We start from the raw sequence: 20,127 nt of genomic DNA on the forward strand, positions 1-20,127 counted from the left end.
GGAAGATTGCATATTCTTGTGGGACAGAGTATTATTTTAAAATTTCAATTTATATTAAAATACAGTATGCATATAAATAGTATATAATAAATGAAAATTACGCATTGCATTTTCAGAATATATTACTGCATATATTTGTACAACTAAAAATATATTACTACCCATAAAAATAATTTCTAAAAATAAAATTAGTATATTTTTTAATTCCTATCTATATATATGTATATTTTATTTTCATATAAATTGAAAAGTAATGTTAGATTTGAATAATTAAAATATCAATGAATTTAAATTAAGTATGCTGACAAAGAGTTTAAGGGAAAAATGAGAAAAAATAAATAGAAAAGAAGTTGAAATGTGATTAAAGTTTCTAATGACTTAATGATAAGGAGTACTATATTTTTAAGTTTAAAGACATAAAACATGCAAAATTCATTTTCTAGAGACCAATTTTAAAATTTATTGTTTACTAGTATCCAATTAGATTTAAGCAACTGAAATAAAAGGCGAGATCCGTATGTCAAGCATATGAATGGATCAAATTTAAAGAATCAATTGCATACTGAGATTTGATAGGCCTACTTATAATTTTGTCACATCCCACGTTATGGACTCGTGATTTGGCACCTATAAAAGTCGACATTGAAAAATGGGAAACGACATTAATGTCAGCCCACAAGTCTTTGACTCACAATAATTTTAGATTAGAATCCCTTAAATTTTTGATTGCTTTCTACTTCAATCAACATTCATTTCACAAATGCAAAGTTTCTTCCTAACCCCAAATACAGACAACTCTCGCTATGTGCTAGGACTACTATCTATCTATCTATCTATATCACCTCTCATCAATTTCAATCAGTTGAGCTACACAATCAACTAGAGAACAACAACATATTTTTTCGTAACAAGAAACGAAAAAAGTATACATAGGGGATGTAGAGTGTCTACAAGGGTGATTGCATTTTATCCAAATTTATGATGGGTTCATACATAGGCAATAATCAAAATCTGGTAGATATACAGTTGCCAAACTAGGACTTGAATGGATTGGTATCAGCATCCACATGTAGATCCATAAATAACTCAATTGTGTTCCTCCAACAAGCGTGAAACACCCGAGCTGACCTCTATTGAATCAATTAGAGAGTCGAGCGACTACCAATGGATTCTCAAGATACTACAGAGAAGGCAGCAAATGTCCTTGCATGGATAGCTGAGTATACATTCTGAACGGCAGGAAACGGGAAGCGCAAGTTTAACTACCGTTGTATTTTATCCTTTTACCGTGTTTCTGATCCCCAAGCTCCATTTGTTTCGTTCGTTTCCAGAATTTGGACCACCAAGATTTGCTCGCTATGAAAGTGAGAACAAATGAAAACAGAATGACAGAAGTAGCACTCATAGAAGGCAACTTTGATAGGGTCTTAGTGTACATCATTGGTGTTGATGTATCAATGCAGATTGATGCGAATCTTTCCCCGGGTTGCCTTCTCCTATGAAGTGGAAACATATTAAAGAGCAATTATTTAATCTAAGATAAAGGCTGATTGAGGTTAGAGATGCAAGAAAAAAACAAATAACGATAAGTAAATATAATGGACATTCATTAATTATAGTTTCAATAAGCCATCATGCCTAAATAACAAAGTAAAAAGACTCAACAACTTCAAAGTCACTATTGTCTGCAACTTTCTGATAAGATTATGAATATTATTATATAAAAAATTAACAGCTTTAAATTCACATGTCGCCAAATATATGGACAATGAGTCAATGAGGACCACTTTCTAAAACTATAGAGTTCAATGGCCATGTAAGAAAAGAAATGTAAATGTACACATAATGCATACATATGCATACAATAATAGCAAAAAGCAGCACAAGAAACTGGATGCAACATACCATAGCATATCCTTTATCGATTTCCACCAATGTGTTTCACTTTTGCTTCTGACGTCGGAAGTTTGGTCTGTCACATCTTTAACATGAGTTCCAGGATAATAAACAGTTATAATCCAATACTTGGATAAGATATAATTTGAAAGCTGCTAGTCAGTTCAAAAGAAAACCTTCTCTATTGTCTTGGAGAACACCTTCAGTTTTCCTAAGAGACGCCAACCTTTGAACCAGTTCTCGTTCTGCATCGCTAAAGAAAGTTGTGGAAGCACGCACATCAGACAAAAAAAAAATCTTACAATGGTTAATATTAAATGGTATGAAGTCATGTTTGTGTTAGTATGTGTTGTAGCAACATAATTGAAGATCATTTTCAACAAGGATTCCCGAAAAGAACCACACCATTCTTGAAAATTTGTAGTTCAATACAAGATATTGTACATTACATAATGTTGACCTGAAATCCGAAGTAAAATTGAATGATAAATTCTTTGGTGGAGGACAAGGGCTAGGGGTTTTATTTCAAATGGTTATTCTTTCTATGGAGAGGTCTGGTTGTGCATGACGCAAAAGCAGCGTACCAAAGTACCAATAAATTGAGATTTCACTTGGTAGATTGACACTCTACTGCAGTCAATCAAAAAGCTTGCCTCTCTTCTACAATACCCATGGATGTCTCAGTTTAAGGCAAGGTCTAGTTACACAACAGATAGCTTGGCTAGACGCAAAGAAAATCATTCTTTCTCCAAGAAACAGACATAGTTGTATGGACCCCAAGTACTCTCTTTAGGATTCAGGGAACAACTCTTAGAGCTATTTTTCCTTATAGAGATACAGGAGTGAAACAATCAATCTATTGATATTGGAAGACCCAGCTGATTCTTCCATGGTATCATTTCTGGGTCTAACAGAATTCATAGGTATAGGAAAGCCTCAGACATATATTTTCTTTTGACCATATTACGGTTGCTATTATGATATACTGATGTAAGGGAGGGAATGAATTCAAGAGCATCGCTTCTACACCTCAATACCGCTTAACCAAAAACAAATGAAATCTCTATACATGGAAGCCGCATAAATTTAACTAATATAAAGAGATCAGATCTCCCTCCCCCTCAATAAAATATAAAGGGTCTATTCAAATTTACTTGAATTCAAACCTTATATGTTTTGGGATCTGAACATCCACAGTGAAATAGTGATCACCCCGTACAGAAGGTTTTCTTATATTTGGCACGCCCATGTACGGCAGCCTTAATTTTTGTCCTGGCTGAGTCCCGGGGGGGATCTGAAGATCCTTTATACCTTCAACAGTATCAACCTGCAGTTTGAATAGAAAGATTTTCTTAGTTCAAGTACAATGCAATTTATCATGACTCTAGCATAATTCACCTGATCGTTGCTCTGTACTATCATAAAGATCAAGAGAAATGTATTTTACAAGTCAGTTTAATATATTAAAACCCTTTTTTTATTCATACATGATAACATACTTAACTCATTTAGAAGAGAGGGGAACCAGGCAGACAGAATCATGCAGAAGCTTTCATGTAAAGTGATTACAAAGAATAAAGATGATACATATAAGCAAGAGGTTGGACAAATTTAAGATAGCTTAGTTTATTCTTCTTTTTGTTGCCAAAGAAATGAAAATATTGATTGCACAACAATAGAGAACTCTGAAAGGCTGTACCTTTTGAAGAACCCCAAGGATTGCTTCTGTATAGTCAACATCCAATCTTGAGTATAGATTCATACCATCTCTCTGAATTCCTTGTTTCTCATCAATATGGAGGACAAGATATAAATCACCCGCTATACCACTGTACGTACATAAATACCAGGCACGAAAACATTTTTAAATATATTTACAAGTTCAACAGACCAATACAGTATTTTACACTACATGTGCTGCCAAAAGATTATTTTTAGGGTACAGAAGATGATATTTAATTAGCCGTTAGAGTGCTGCTCGCAAACAATACATTACCCAAATACCAGCCGTACAGAAGATGTTAGTCTTTGCTGTTTAGGCAAAAAATCCTTCACCTAACAGAAAGAGAAACTACTACTCTGTATGTCATTCATTTCCAAACTACAACTGCCTCTTAAGCTTATGATTTTCTGTTCATGATGTCAATCAAGCAGATTGCTTGGTACCACAAACTACATCTAGAACACTGCAATCAGAAGGTGCATGAAGGAACAAGAATGCAGCTAACTACTTGACTACAGGCGCCAAATATACCTGACAATATGAATTGGGCAGAGAAGCAAGAAATAGCATTCCATAAAAGAGCCAAGTGGACCCAATAACTTCACCAACAAATTTAAAATCAAGACTAAATAAGCACACCTCAAGCTATCAGAATTTCCTTCTCCTCGGACCTGCATTCTAGCTCCCTCCTCAACGCCAGGTGGAATAACCACCTCAATGCTCCTATGTGCTTGAACTCTGCCACGACCATTGCATCTGCTACACCTATCAGTAATTATCTTCCCGTCACCTTGGCATTTTGAGCAGGATGTCACCTAGAGGTCACAGAATTATCTACACATAATGTTAAAGCAAGAACTGGAGTTAAACCTCTCAGCTTCTAGGCCCACACAAGATTTATTAAGTGATGCATTGTTAAGAGGGGTTTCCTCCTAACGGCCTAACCTGTCACGATCAAGCACAAACGAACGTTTCTGGTGCCCAAGAAGAGGGTCGGCGGAGATGAGATGACTGGCGCGGAAGTCTTCCGTCAGCAGTCTAGGTTTTGTTTGGTATCTTGATACGCAAGAATAGTGGAAAATAATATTTCATTGATTGATTAATATGAGAGACTCCACACATATTTATAATATGCGTGGATACAATATGGAAAGATATGCTAAATCCCTATAATATCTAAACAAAATAATATAATAAAAGACGATCTAAACAAAATAATATTCTAGAAAAAGAGGCTCGTAACAACTCCCCACGGTTGAAATTCACCTTGTCCTCAAGGTGGGAACCACGAAACAACGGATAAAGTCGATGATAACAAAAGCATCGAGAATTCCCCTCCTGGATCGAACGCGATTACAGACAAGAATCCAAGAATTCATTCCCAACCTCTCTCTTGATGCTTCCTCAACTTCCTCACAATGCACTCTTCACTCCTAATTTGCTCCTTCAACCGCGTCCCCTTTTTGTCAAGGTTTGAGACAAGACCCACAAATTTGTCGTCCCGCTGCGCGAGAACTTGAAACTGCTATAGCTCCTAGGCTGTACAGTTGTAGGTGCACCTCCCTTCACCATCACTGTCGAGCAGCTTACGGGTTTTTGCATCGAGCCACCATAGAATCTCCCGTGACAGGCACAACTGGCCTACATACACCACCTCCAAATCTCGGTGCCCTTTTCCAGCCAATAATCTTGGCAAAACAGAGTCAGCCCTTGTTTTGCCTGCTGTGAATGCCTTAGTTTCCTTCAGATCCTTGTACCTAATCATGTGATCAAATTTGCGAGGCTTCAAATCTTCAATCATCTTAGGAGTTACAGAGTCCTCGCATATCGTTGGAGACATCTGATATCGCAACTCTTGAGCTCCACCGTCATCTGCTGTACCAACTTCTGGTGTTGAGACAAAACATCTACTCCATCAACTTCATCTTCATCATCTGAACCAAAACACCTCTTCACAGATTGATGCTCCATATTTATTAACTCATCATCATCAAAAGTGGCCTTATTTTCATAATCATCATCTAATAAAGATGATTTTGATTCATCAACCTCATCAAGAAAACTACACATCCAGTTCAAGGAATTATTTTTTTCCATTTTGTGATGAGCATCCAATTCTTGATCAAGACTTGAAGAATGGAGGATGGGAATCAATTCGGTTTCATAACACAATTCTTCATCCACCATCTTCCCTTCGCCCCGATAATCCTTATCCTCATCAATGGTTCCACTCAATGGATGCTGGCACGAGGGCGGGCGTTGGAACAGAGGCTGCTGCTCAGCAGCGGGTTGTTCAAGGCGAGCAAAGTCGTCGGATGGCAGCAAGATGTTGATCGTGGCAGCAATGGACGGTCCTTATGCCAAGGCTGTCCATTTGAGTGTGTGGTACGCCGGTGACTATAAGGGTTCGAACTTTGCGTCTGCAAGAATACCGGGTAAAATAGGGCAGGCGTTGTAGCATCATCAAATGCAGCTGGTGGTAGGGTTGTCTCGAATAGCCAACATCGAAGTCCTCATCATATCCATCAGAGTCGGATGCGCTCTCTTCATAGTCATCAAAGTCCCAATCATTATTAGAGTAATATGTGGATTCACTCGCTTCATAGATTAGGCTACTCATCGGCGCCCGAGCGTGCGGCTTGTCCCAGCAGGACGGCTGGCGAGCAGGTCTATCCAGCTGGTATGGAGGCTGTGACAGATACCTGTCCGGCTTTTGGTGTTGTGGCTGCCGATACGTCGGCTGGGTATAACGCCGATACTGACGGTTCCAATTAGCGCCGCCGCCATTACGAAAACCGTAAGGTGGTTCTGGATCAGGCCGTTGTGGCGGCCGAAGCCCCTCAAGTTTCCGGTCATTTGCATCCATACGCGACTTCAATTTGTCCAAGGCCGTCCATATGTAGTCCATCTTCGCTGTAATGGATTCATGTGGCGTCGAGCCTCTTAGCAGAGGCATCACTATATCCCGAATGTAATCGGTACTCGGCGGCATGCAGATTTGAACCCTCCTTCTAACTCCGGGGTTCGTTCGAGGAGGCATGAGATCAAGATGAAAAAAGAAGGGTGTATAAAATAGGAATTTTTGTGCTTCTGTTCGATGGGTTTTCTTTTTTGTTGAAGGACTCTTCCTTTTTTTTTGATTGGTGAGTTTATGGATGAAAGAAAATGGAGGGTTGATGAGATTTGTGGTGTCGGACAGAGGTGGATGATAAGGGGTGAGGGTGGTTCCCTTACCGGCGGCGGTGAAGCTCGGCAGCGGCTAGTTGCTGTGCGCGGGTGGATTCCCGTCGGGCAGCAACGTAGCTGTGGTTCGAACGATGTGGCTAGTTGCTGTGCGCGGTGGATTCCCGTCGGGCAGCGACGTAGCTGTGGTTCGATCGGTGTTGTGGAGGGTGAGAACACGATGAAAGCACCAGTTGTTAAGAGGAGTTTCCTCCTAACGGCCTAACCTGTCACGATCAAGCACAAACGAACGTTTCCGGCGCCCGAGAAGAGGGTCGGCGGAGATGAGATGACTGGCGCGGAAGTCTTCCATCGGCAGTCTAGGTTTTGTTTGTTATCTTGATACGCAAGAATAGTGGAAAATAATATTTCATTGATCGATTAATATGAGAGACTCCACACATATTTATAATAAGCGTGGATACAATATGGAAAGATATGCTAAATCCCTATAATATCTAAAAAAAATAATATAATAAAAGAGGATCTAAACAAAATAATATTATAGAAAAAGAGGCTCGTAACATGCATCTTCCCATTTGAAGGTCTATATGATTTGAACTTAAAGATCTCTGCTGAGAAGCTTATAAGAAGTACTCAGTTAATCTTTAAGAAAATATAATTATAATTCTCAAAAAAATTCTGGGTCTTAGCAGCTGGTTTAGAAAAAAAAAAGATCCTAACTTATATAAAAATAGAAGTTTATAAGATGTCATCATATGAGCTTAGCAAACAACCTCTGCTAAAACAGATAATGTGGTGCAGCATCACACAAATATATCCAACACAGCAAGAGAATTTAATAATGTGTATCTGACAGAACAGTCGGATGTACTAAGCTTTAGATACAGCGATGAAATAAATATTTTTCTGGAGCATTGCATATTGACACAAGCAGATACCTGAGATATAACTCCAAATGGTGTTTTTTCTGTTTTCATTATCCGGCTTCTACCTCCACAGTCAGTACATGTTTTGAGGCAACTGTTAGACTTTGCACCCGTTCCACCACAATCATCACATGTTTTAAAATATGGTACTTCGACATCACGTTTCCCCCCAAAAATGGATTCTTCGAAGCTCAAATACAAATCGCATCTGCATATCAATGCTGTGATAGATTAGCCATTCTGATTCATGACAACATTTTAACCAAACTACATGAACTTGATACCCTAATGGATTACGGAGTATCAAGGTCCCCGTGAGTCGGCTGTGACTTGAAGTTCAATTTTATGAGGTAGGTTGATCATAAATTGATCCATTTGTAAGTTAATTTCATCTAATTACCAAGAAACATGATAAAACCCAATCGATACAGTAAATTTTGTTAATGCAGAAAGTTCCACTAGATTATTACCGAATGTCAAGATTCTGTCTGCTATTCCCTCTAAAGTTAAAGTTGAAGCCTGATTGCTCACCGCTTCCTCCAAAAAAGTTGCTAGGTTCACCAAAGTATTCAGCAAAAACTTCAAAAGGGTCCACCTACAACATGTAATTTACAGAAAATAGTTGGACCCCAAACCAAATAACTTGATAGGGCTAGCAGCAAATAAATGCATGAAAGTAGTACATTATGGACGAAAAACTAATAAAGATAATCTACAAACTAAAAATGTTGCAAAAAATGCCACAAATGCATGATCTTACCCCTTGTGGACCAGAACTTGTTGCGTCAAATTCTCCATGAAGACCTTCCTCGCCAAAACGATCATAGACAGACCTTTTTTCAGAGTCTGACAGAACCTAAAATAGCAGCTTTGTTACCAGGTAGTCAAAAGAAGACAATTTTCATGACAATACACCTAATCATTCGATCAAATGAAGAAGAGCATCAAATGGCAACAATCCTATACTGGAATTAGTACACTACAGTGTTTAGGCTCAAACAAATAGTACTATATAAAGAAGAAAAGAAGAATGAATAAAGGCACCAGAACCGGTCTTTAGGTCCTTGTACTATAATATTATGTTTATTCAATAGGTCCATGTACAATTTTTTATGTTTCAATTAGTTCCTATACTATATCTCATCGCAAGACATCACTTTTCTCTAAATCGCCAACATTCCAGTTAAAAAGAAACAACTGAACCCAAACTAGAAGTATAAGGGCTTACAATTTACAAAACAAAAGTTAAATGTCCAAAGTCCTATTGAAACTAAAGCATACTTTTTGTGGTTTATATCAAACAAAATTTTAGTTTAACAGACTTGAAATTGTTTTTCCAATCACATTTCTATAGGAAAAGAAGTTAATACATCTGCAGGACCTAAAAATATTATCATTAATATCGTATATTGCTATTTTATTTTATAATCAATCTATTCCAACATCTCTTTCCTATTTTACTATACATTATGGAATTAGAATATTTTATTTAAACTTTAATACTAGTATAGAGGTATGGAGATGTGATTTGCCTTGACTAAGCTTTCATGAACGCGTGCCTTTTCTTGCATAGACACGAAAATGTTTCAGATAAAAAAATTTGACCATAATAGTACGGTACAGCGGCAATATAACTTTACCTCATAAGCAGCAGCTATTTCTTTAAATTTTTCTTCAGCACCAGGACCCTTGTTCATATCAGGATGATACTGCATTCACACGCACTAAGTTACCAAAGAATCAAAGCCTGGAAATTTAACTAGTACTAGTAAATATTCAGGTAAGTAGAATATATGGGACTAGAACAGGAACTGCAGTCAAAAGGATAGCTGACCAATAGGGAGATAATTCATTCATACACACATACATAGAAGATAATTCATTCACACACACATAGATACATACTCAATGCAAAACCGAAGCACAACACAACCAAACACTATACGTCTATAAACAGTCATGGTTACAATGGGCCTTTGTTAAGAAAACAATACATATAAATTAATCAATTATTCGATTATAGTATAGTAGTAATAGTAGTAGTAGTAGTAGTAAACTTTTTTAAACACCTCAGTTACTCCGCTTCCAACCCTCAGGCATTTCGACAACACCATGCTGCAGCATTGAATGATTGCATTGGCATACTGATACATGATACTTGTAGCTGGGAAGAATGATACTTGTAACTGGGAAGAATGATACTTGTAGTTGGGAGGAATGATACTTATAGCTGGGAGGAATGATGTATCATTAATAATACATGATAAATGTAATGCTAATAAAGCTGTGTAGTTGAGAGTTAGTTGAGCTGAAATCAAGTTAGTTAGAGGCGGTTAGAGCTGTTAACTGTCGATTAGTTACACATTCAGCTATATAAGCTGATCTCTTCCTCATTTGTATTCATTCAATTCAAATATTAATGCAAAACTCTTCTCCTCTCAATCTATTTTCCCTCTCTCCGAGTTCTATTTGTATAGGTGCGATTCCGGTAGCCGTTCTCAGCTCCGGCAGCCCCAATTCTGCACCAAGTGGTATCAGTCGTAACGATCCTTCGCCTAGCATGGTGGAAACTCGCTCCGGCGACATGCGTCGCGTGGAGGAGATGCTAGCGGCCACCTTGGCTGACTTCTCCGCAAAAGTCTCTGAATCGGATAGCGCAAGAGATACAGAGATGAAGGAGCTGCGCGAAGCAATCCTCGCTCTGCAGCTTCAACATACTGAGATTCTCAATCGATTTGTGCCGAATCCGACTGCTGCTACTGGAAATCAATTTGTTGGAGGTATTCCTCACAATCAATTTGGAGGAAATGGACCTCAACGCCAACCGTACTTCGCTACTCGCCAATCGAAGGTCGGATTCCCTATCTTCTCCGGCGAGGATCTGGCCGGCTGGATCCTTAGATGCGATCATTTCTTCACCGTCGATCTAACGCCGGAGGAATCTAAGGTGCGTTTAGCTGTGATCAATTTTGAAGGCCGAGCACTGCAGTGGTTCCAGAATTGGTCGAGGTATCAGGATCATGCTATGGCTACTCCTTGGCCTCTATTTCTGCAAGCACTTGAAGGAAGATTTGGCGATCAACTCCTTGGCGACCCTATGACCGAGCTGCTCGCTCTAAAACAAACAGGTTCCTTCTCTGAATACCATGACCGCTTTGAATTACTCTTAGGTCGTGTGTCTATCTCTGAATCTTATGCTGTGAGTCACTTCATCAATGGCTTGAAACCTTAGGTGCAAAAAGCTGTGAGAATGTTTATGCCTCAAACACTTGTGCATGCTTATGCTTTAGCTCGTTTGCAAGACATGTCTACACCGGTTAAGGAAGGAATTAATCAGCCTAGTAGACGATTTAACACTTTTGAGGCTAGACCTTCACAAGCACACAATTCTGCTCCCTTGCTCCCTACTCCTATCACTCCTGCTTTTAAATCTAAACGACTACTCACTGAAGAAGAAATGGAGGTGTGTGTTATGGTTGTGATGAGAAATTTGAAAGAGGCCATAGGTGTGCTAGGAAACAGCTTTATTTGCTTGAGATAGATGATGGTATGCATGCTGTTGATTGTGAATCTGAGGAAATTACTGAGGAATTAGGTGAAGATGAGAATCCTTTAATCTCAATTCATGCTATAAATGGTTCCTCTGCCAGAGGCTTTCGAACTATGAGAGTTACAGGGAGATTTGGGAGAAAAGCTCTGCATATTTTGATAGATTCGGGTAGTACTCATAACTTTCTCGATTTGCAAACAGCTAAGAAGTTGGGATTGTCACTCACTGGAGTGAATCCTGTTTATGTGGATGTGGCGGATGGTAATCGATTGGAATGTAAATCGATGTGTAAAGGCTTGAAATGGTCACTGAGGGGTACTACCTTTGTTACTGATGTACTTCTCTTACCTTTGGGAAGTTGTGATATGGTTTTGGGAATCCAATGGTTAGAGACTCTGGGCGACATTCAATGGAACTTCAAAAACTTAACCATGGATTTTACACTGAATGGCAGAAGACATGTGCTCAGAGGAGGGCATAATGAACATCTGGTACAAGTTGCTTCAGAAAAGGCAATGAATAAAATTCTGAGTCAGGGTGAAGGAGTTCAATTATGTTGTATTCAGATGGATAATGAAGGACATTCTGAGCTCTTTGCTGTGCAAAGTAATGAAGAACAGCAGCAAACCCCTCAAGCTATTCAAACATTTCTAGATGAGCATCACTCTGTATTTGCAGAGCCAACCACACTACCCCCTATGAGGTCTCACAACCACAAGATATCTTTAATACCAGATGCTCCTACAGTGAACTCCAGACCCTACAGACATTCTGCTCTCCAAAAAAATATTATTGAAAAGCAAGTGGCTGATCTATTACAGCAAGGTTTTATTCAACCTAGCTCAAGTCTCTTCTCTTCTCCGGTAGTGCTTGTAAAGAAAAAAGATGGCACTTGGAGAATGTGTGTGGATTATAGGAGGCTTAACAAACTCACTATCAAAGATAAGTACCCCATTCCTCTCATTGATGAACTATTGGAAGAACTTAGAAGGGCTACAATCTTCTCAAAAATCGACTTAAGAGCTGGTTATCATCAGATTAGAATGGAGGCTCAAGACATTCCTAAAACTGCCTTCAAGACACATGATGGCCACTATGAATTTGCTGTCATGCCTTTTGGTCTCACAAATGCTCCAGCTACATTTCAGAGCTTGATGAATGACATATTTAGACCATTCTTAAGGAAATTTGTGTTAGTCTTCTTCGATGATATCTTAGTCTATAGCAAAGACTTAGATTCTCATCTACAGCAGCTTCAATTGGTCTTCCAGAAATTACATGAGAATTCCTTGTTTGCTAAAGCTAGCAAATGTGAGTTTGCCAAATCTCAGATAGAATATTTGGGACATATAATCTCTAAAGATGGGGTTTCTACTGATCCAAAAAAGGTCCAAGCTATGCAAGAGTGGCCTACACCTACGGATGTTTCTAAATTACGGGGCTTCCTTGGTCTTACTGGATATTACAGGAAATTTGTGAGGAATTATGGGATCATATGTAAACCCCTTACAGATCTTCTACGCAAAGATGCCTTTCATTGGGATGCCACTGCTGATGAAGCTTTTCTGGCATTAAAACAAGCTATGGTCTCCCCACCGGTGTTGGCTCTACCTGATTTTTCTAGGCCTTTTGTGATAGAAACTAATGCTTGTAGCTATGGTATTGGTGCCGTGCTCATGCAAGATAACCATCCTATTGCTTTCATAAGCAAGGCACTTTCACCCAAAAATAGAGCCCTCTCGGTTTATGACAAGGAACTCTTGGCTATTGTGTTTGTTGTCACCTATTGGAGTCACTATCTGAGTTTAATGCCATTCGAAGTAAGAACTGATCACAAAACACTGAGCCACCTGATGAAACAGAAGCTAACTACCCCGGGTCAGCTCAATTGGCTCTCTAAACTAATGGCTTTTGATTTTGAAATCACCTACACGAAAGGTGTTGAAAATGTGGTTGCTGATGCATTATCTAGAGTGCATTCCTCTTAAATATTGTGTATGGCTATTACTACAGTGGCTACCGATATCTACCCATTGATTCAAGCTTTATGGAAGACTGATCCAGCGTTACAACTCATCATTAAGGAGTTACAATTGAATCCTACATCAGCATCTAAGTATTCCTGGATGGGAGATCAACTAAGAAGAAAAGGGCGTTTGGTAGTAGGCAATGATGAGGCTCTTCGTTTAAAAATCATCAACCTATTTCATAACTCAAGCTGTGGTGGGCATTCAGGAGTCCTTGCTACATATAAAAGATTATCTGCTCTATTTTACTGGTCTAATATGGAGAAACAAATCAGGAATTTCATACGAGAGTGCGATACATGCCAACGTTTTAAATATGATAACAGTGCTTCACCAGGGCTGCTACAACCATTGCCTATTCCTGAAGCCGCATGGTCACAAGTCAGTCTTGACTTCATTGAAGGCCTCCCATTATCCCGAGGGAAATCAACTATACTAGTCGTGGTAGATCGGCTTACTAAATATGCTCATTTCATGCCACTCACTCATCCATATTCTGCTCTATCAGTAGCTCAGGCTTTCCTTGATCAAGTGTTTAAGCTCCATGGTCTACCGACCATTCTCATCAGTGACCGAGATAAAGTTTTCCTCAGCCAATTTTGGTCCGATTTCTTCAAATTGCAGGGTGTAGAACTCCATATGTCTACTGCTTATCACCCTCAATCCGACGGCCAAACTGAAGTAGTGAACCGGTGCCTTGAGACTTACTTGCGATTTATGTGTGGAGATCAACCTGCGAACTGGAGTAAATGGCTAAGCTTAGCTGAATTTTGGTATAACACCTCATTTCACTCGGCCATTGAGACTACTCCCTTTGAAGCTTTATACGGGTATCCACCTCCACTTCACATTCCCTATTTCAGAGGTGATTCAACAGTACATGATGTAAACGAGAACCTTTTGGCCAGAGAAGCTATGATGGAGGTGCTTAAATTCCATTTGGGCAGAGCCCAACGTCGCATGAAACAACAACACGACAAGCACCGATCGGACCGACGTTTTGCTATAGGTGATTGGGTGTATTTGAAGCTTCAGCCTTATCGTCAAAATACCTTGCGTGATAGACAATTTCACAAGCTCAGTCCTCGTTTCTTTGGACCTTTCAAGATCATCGACAAGTTTGGGGAGGTGGCGTATAAACTAGCCTTGCCGGCTGATGCGAAAATCCACCCTGTTTTTCACGTCTCTCAATTGAAAAAGAAGGTAGGTCCTCTATCGCAACTTCACGGCACCCTCCCAGTCATTGGTAACTCTACCTTTCTGGAACCAGTTCAAATTCTTGATCGTCGATTAGTAAAAAGTGGGAATCAACCGGCTACTCAAGTCTTGATCCATTGGTCCAACTCTTTTCCGGAAGATGCAACATGGGAATTCTTGCACGATATTCAAGAGAGATTTCCTCAATTCCAACCTTGAGGGCAAGGTTATTTGAGGGGGGGACGTTTGATACATGATACTTGTAGTTGGGAAGAATGATACTTGTAACTGGGAATAATGATACTTGTAGTTAGGAGGAATGATACTTATAGCTGGGAGGAATGATGTATCATTAATAATACATGATAAATGTAATGCTAATAAAGCTGTGTAGTTGAGAGTTAGTTGAGCTGAAATCAAGTTAGTTAGAGGCGGTTAGAGCTGTTAACTGTCGATTAGTTACACATTCAGCTATATAAGCTGATCTCTTCCTCATTTGTATTCATTCAATTCAAATATTAATGCAAAACTCTTCTCCTCTCAATCTATCTTCCCTCTCGCCGAGTTCTATTTGTATAGGTGCGATTCCGGTAGCCGTTCTCAGCTCCAGCAGCCCCAATTCTGCACCACATACACACAAAAGGATGTAAACATTTACCTTCCTAGCAAGCGACCGATAAGCAGCTTTAATTTCTTGTAAACTGGCATTTCTACTGACCCTGAGAACAGAATAGTAGTCGGAACTGGAGGCTCTTTTGGCGGCGGCGGCAAAGGGAGTAAAACGGCGACGTCTGGTGCCACTGAAGTTGATCGAATGGGGTGCTCTGAGCTTGAAGGATGGGAAAACTGTGGCGGAGAATCCCAAATTCTTGACCTTGTGAGGAGACAAATAGTTCGAATTGCAGAATATGAAATTAGGGTTTATGGAATTTGAGTAGATAGATCGCGAAATAGGGTTTTGGGACAATTGCATCTTTGGGAATAAAGGGTTTCGGTTCCAGTTGAGGTTAATTTGGGTGTTGTGTTGTGTTGTGTTGTGTTGTCTTGGACAGTTGGACTCATGGATATGCATAAATAAAAGCTAAACAATTGAATTGAATGTAAGTTTGAATTATCGTTTTTATGAATGTATTAGTATTAAATTCCTTCGTAGTATTCTCTTTCAATAAATTTAGAGAACTTTTTTATGATGAATTTAAAAAACCAAGCCAATAACAAATTCCAATGCTTTCTAAACAAATCCTAGAGGATCACACAATCCGTTAGTAAATTTACAATTAGAGGAAGTTCAAAACCACCACAGCCATTTGCAAACATCTTCCCTCTATCTGCTCTTTGAAAGCTCATCCATCAACAAATGTGCCACAGATTTGTATCCCATCTCTCTTGCTACAAACACGAAAGTACTAGAAAGAATTAATGGCAGTGCTGAGGCAGTAAAACAAGTACATGACCAAAAAAAAGCTAGGAGAGAAACCTTTATATATGGCAATTCCAGTAGGAATCATCTTCCTCCTCTTCATACAGAATGAGCTGTTCATTTCCAGAAAACATAACCGTTGAAGAACAAAGAAAACTATCTGAATATCTTAAAATGCAAAATTCGAGTGAAGACCAGATGCAGGAGTATAGTTAACCTGTTGCATATCCAGTGAGGTTTGGTTCCTGTATCTTCTATGCAATGAGGGCACATCCATTCTTTATTCATTCTCACTTCCTCCATTTCTAGCATGTAACGAATGTCCATCACAATCTAAGAAGACAGATTTTTATCTTCATTTGTTATGTTCAAACAGATTGCTCGGCTTACCTTCACCATATCTGATCTTGAGGCAGGCTCGACAAAGGATACCGTTGCTAGAGTGGCATACTGAGCACTCTGTTTTACCTTCAAGAAGGGTTGTGGGTTATGTCTTTTTAATCATGTTATGAACCATATAGGATAGGAACAAAAGGTGAGCTAGGATTTGAGACTGACCTATGCATGGTTGCTTTATGTCCCTATCACCACAACGTTTGCAATCTTCTTCACCACAGAGTTTCTTCTGCCTGTGTGTCGATTTGTTTAGGAATCATAAACAACCAAAATCAAATTTGACATGAGCGTGTTTGTTTTGGCTGCCAGAGATCTAAGACGCTACATCAAATGTATCTCAATACAAATATACACAAACTCAAGAAAGTTATCAATTTTCTATTGCCCATTATACCACAAACAATAAAACCAAACCAGATCAAATTCTCTCACCCACAATCGGAGAGATAAAAGGCGTTAGTATCAGGTCCATGATCAACTGTCAAAGGTGTGTAAAATGCATGAAATCTTGAGATAATAAAATGTTGCAAAAATCCCCTAGTGTCAAAAAATATTGCACCAGATTGCATTGCATTTTCAAAAGATTATTTGCCTCTTCCCTTTTCATCATTCATTCCACAAAATTTCCTCTGTTGGAGTGGCAATAGTCAAGTAAATACGGGCATTTACGGCCGAAAATTAGAAGGGAAGCAGTGCACTTTTTTAAAAATAAAGGGGATTCGGTGCAGTTCTATTCACACGAGGGGTTTCGCACAACATTTTTGTATAATTTTCATTCAATACTCACAACTGCACGTATAGAATCAAATTTTCATTGCAAAGAATCCATGCAACATGTTCATGGTTTCCATGAGAATACTAAAATACTCAAAGGTATACTACAAAGAAAGTGCATATACATTTCCAAATTAGCTCATTCCAAACTCTAGTAAATGTAAATGAATAATAATGCCTATAGATTCTTATAACTAGCTCATCCATACACTAATCTCATACCAAAAACTGGAAACAGTAAAGCAGAAACAGATTAGGGCAAAGAGAACCTGCAGAAATGGCAGCAAATGCCATAAACCGGATCATACAAACTCCCTCTCTCCTTTGACACGCAGCGCCGCCTCAAAGCTTCTTCCGAAATCCCACTCCGTCTAGAACGCCTCTTTACATTGTCACCAGTTTCATTGCCATCACTACCTTCCGAGTAACTCAATTTCCCTGCATCCAACATAAACAAATCGAAATCAAAATAAAATCAGCTATTTACACAAACAATCGATTGTTTGTAATATCGACGCACCGCTTCCTGGTGGCAGCGATATTCCCCCCAATCGAGCTGATCGCCGCAAAGGGGCGGCGCTGTAGTCGACTTTGCAGTATTTTCTTTTTTGAGATTTCTCGGATTTAGTCGATGAATTCAGAGACCGCAGCTCAGACAAGGTTTTTAGAAGCCCTAAATTGGCCAGCCGCGCCTGTAATTTCGGCAGCAGTGTTAGGGAATTGTATGAATTTTGCAAATAGACAACACCACAAAATCACGTGTTTTGAATTGGGAGACGGAAAACTAACCTGATTTTCGACGATGCGAGCTATTCTGAGTTGTTCGTAGTCGGATTTAGCTTTGAATCTTCCCATTTTTCCGTTCAGTTCTTTGTTAGTGTGGTGAATTGGGGGAGGGAAAACTAACCACTTTGTTTTTCAAAATGTTCAACGGCTATTTTTCTTCTGTTAATCTGACAGATCCGAATCGTGGGAATCGGATTCAAATTCAAGTCATCCAAAACTCATGGGCTCGTATTACTCGATTTCTATATCATATAACAATTCTCACAATCTCATACATGTCCTCATATTTCTCCTCCGACAATTTAATTTGAATTTTTTATCATCCAATCTATAAAATTAAAATAAATAACATTATCAATTACAAAATAACTTCATAAAAATTACACTAATTGTGATACCTATAAAACAAAAGTTAAACAGAACTTCAATGCTGAATATTGAGGTGTGTCCAAATTTCTACAATAAGATCGGCTTGAAAGTGGCTATGGATTTGTTCTTCACACATAGAAGCACATGCATCGACTTGCGACCTCATGAAATTCTAGAGGCACACCTTGAGTTGTGGGCTAGGTTGCGAATCCTAAGCTAGAAACCCCTATGGCATCTTACCAAACATGCGCACTTTGAGTATATAATACATGCATATATGATATCAAAGGCGTACGATCGACCAGATAAAAAACGAGTCCAATAAAATTCGACTCATCATTCCATTAATTTTATGTATGCTTATTGTGGCATGTCGAAAATTGCCAAACAAAAATGTCATATAAAAATCTGCTTAAATTAATGATACTTTGGGATATTTCAAAATATCATCCTTTAAAGTAAGTAAAGGATTAACCTATGGTATTATTTTTATTAGGCTAATCCACAAAAATAAATGCTCCCTAAATATTATTTTGATTCATTTTGCATTGTTAATAACTTGACGTGATTGTATATATATATATTGCATTTGTGAAGATGTATGATTTTTTGCTGATGATGCTGCTTTTTCTTTCTATAAGATTGCTACGTGGAATATAACCATTCGCATTTTCTTATGGCCCCTCTTTCACTACAGGCAGTTGATTTTAATAAAGGAAAAGAAAACAAAGATTGATACATATTTGTCTTCTACTATTATTGATTGGGATAATTTACTCGATCTGATAAAGGTGGAAGAGGTATTGAATAACAAAAGTTCTACGTCGGCCGTGAGAAATTTGGACTTATTGTTATACATTTAAACTTTGTTAATATTTTTATTTACTTATATCGAAATAAATCGTAATTTATTTTTATATAAACCACTGTATCTGATATATGTCGCCATCGTCATTTAACATTATTTGAAATCAATATCCCAATCAGGGGTGGTCTGAGAGTGATATTTACCTATTCCCACCTAGATTTTTTTCAATTATTTATACTTCCTCGGTCCATGAAAAATAATTTTATTTTAATATTTTAGAATATCCATAAAAAATAGTCTCATTTGTAAAAATAAAAAATTTATCTCTTATATTTTACCCATTTTTTCTCATCTCTCAACTATATCCATTTTTCTTCTTTATTTTTCCTACTTTACCTACATTTTCACATTCTCTCTTATTTTACTAATTTTCTCATTAAAATTTGTGTCGTCCACAACTGAGACTATTTTTTGTGAACGGTGAGAGGATGTTTTAACATATTTAAGTTAGTATGAAGTTTTATAATAGTAATAAACAATTTCTGGTGATACAATTTGCTACACGTACGCTTCTTCATCGTTTGTGGATCAAGATTCATAATTGATCAGAAATGCAAGAGAGGAAGTGATTTAAGAGAGGAAGTGATTATGAATTCTACACCCAACTTAATGAATGTGTGGTGCTAGTGAATGCAATGCACTAACTTCGTTCTAGAAACTTCTTCATGTTCTAGACATTAACCCCACCAAATCAATGATGAATATCTTACAACTCTTGTTATCTTAAGTTGATTTAGAGAATAGTAGGATTGAGAAAGAAAAAAGTTCGGTATATTTTGAAAATCTTAAAGCATCAATAATCATGTGTAATTTCTTTACCCAGTGTGTATATATAGAAAAGTATACAGGAACGGACGCATAAAAAATGTTAGTATAGGTTTCATTAGTAATAATATATCGCACAAAACTCATACCAATAATATATTTAGTACAATTTAAAATTAATACAATACATCAATCTAACTTAAAACTAAATTTATATCATGGAGTAGTTTTTTATATACTTACT

The 20,127-nt window shown here is 38.1% G+C and overlaps 2 protein-coding genes across 5 annotated transcripts; both read right to left on the bottom strand.

The window, feature by feature from the left end:
- Nucleotides 1–880: 880 nt before the first annotated feature.
- LOC121747834 (chaperone protein DnaJ-like) lies at nt 881–15,644 on the bottom strand. 3 transcript variants are annotated; one of them, XM_042141969.1, is made up of 11 exons: nt 15,164–15,644; nt 9,372–9,440; nt 8,492–8,587; nt 8,202–8,326; nt 7,744–7,939; nt 4,259–4,434; nt 3,596–3,725; nt 3,063–3,223; nt 2,073–2,149; nt 1,906–1,972; nt 881–1,496 (listed from the first exon to the last, which is right to left on the bottom strand). In XM_042141969.1, exons 1-11 carry the CDS (start codon nt 15,575–15,577, stop codon nt 1,259–1,261), a joined length of 1,749 nt encoding a protein of 582 aa, XP_041997903.1. In that variant the 5' UTR covers nt 15,578–15,644; the 3' UTR covers nt 881–1,258. The 3 variants fall into 3 exon arrangements, with proteins under 3 accessions (XP_041997903.1, XP_041997901.1, XP_041997904.1); XM_042141967.1 differs by having other exon boundaries at nt 1,906–1,981; XM_042141970.1 differs by lacking the exon at nt 15,164–15,644 and adding an exon at nt 9,801–9,936 and having other exon boundaries at nt 1,906–1,981.
- Nucleotides 15,645–15,699: 55 nt separating this feature from the next.
- Nucleotides 15,700–18,743, bottom strand: LOC121747835 (cell division cycle-associated protein 7-like). Of its 2 annotated transcripts, none has more exons than XM_042141972.1 (8): nt 17,885–18,743; nt 17,616–17,787; nt 17,365–17,533; nt 16,484–16,554; nt 16,316–16,384; nt 16,143–16,230; nt 15,983–16,038; nt 15,700–15,894 (listed from the first exon to the last, which is right to left on the bottom strand). In XM_042141972.1, the coding sequence occupies exons 1-8, from the start codon at nt 17,948–17,950 to the stop codon at nt 15,830–15,832; spliced, it is 756 nt and encodes a 251-aa protein (XP_041997906.1). In that variant the 5' UTR covers nt 17,951–18,743; the 3' UTR covers nt 15,700–15,829. The 2 variants fall into 2 exon arrangements, with proteins under 2 accessions (XP_041997906.1, XP_041997905.1); XM_042141971.1 differs by having other exon boundaries at nt 16,316–16,393; nt 17,885–18,735.
- Nucleotides 18,744–20,127: the final 1,384 nt, after the last annotated feature.

Source organism: Salvia splendens, chromosome 9 (genome assembly GCF_004379255.2).
Source record: "Salvia splendens isolate huo1 chromosome 9, SspV2, whole genome shotgun sequence".
Classification (NCBI taxonomy): Eukaryota; Viridiplantae; Streptophyta; class Magnoliopsida; order Lamiales; family Lamiaceae; genus Salvia; species Salvia splendens.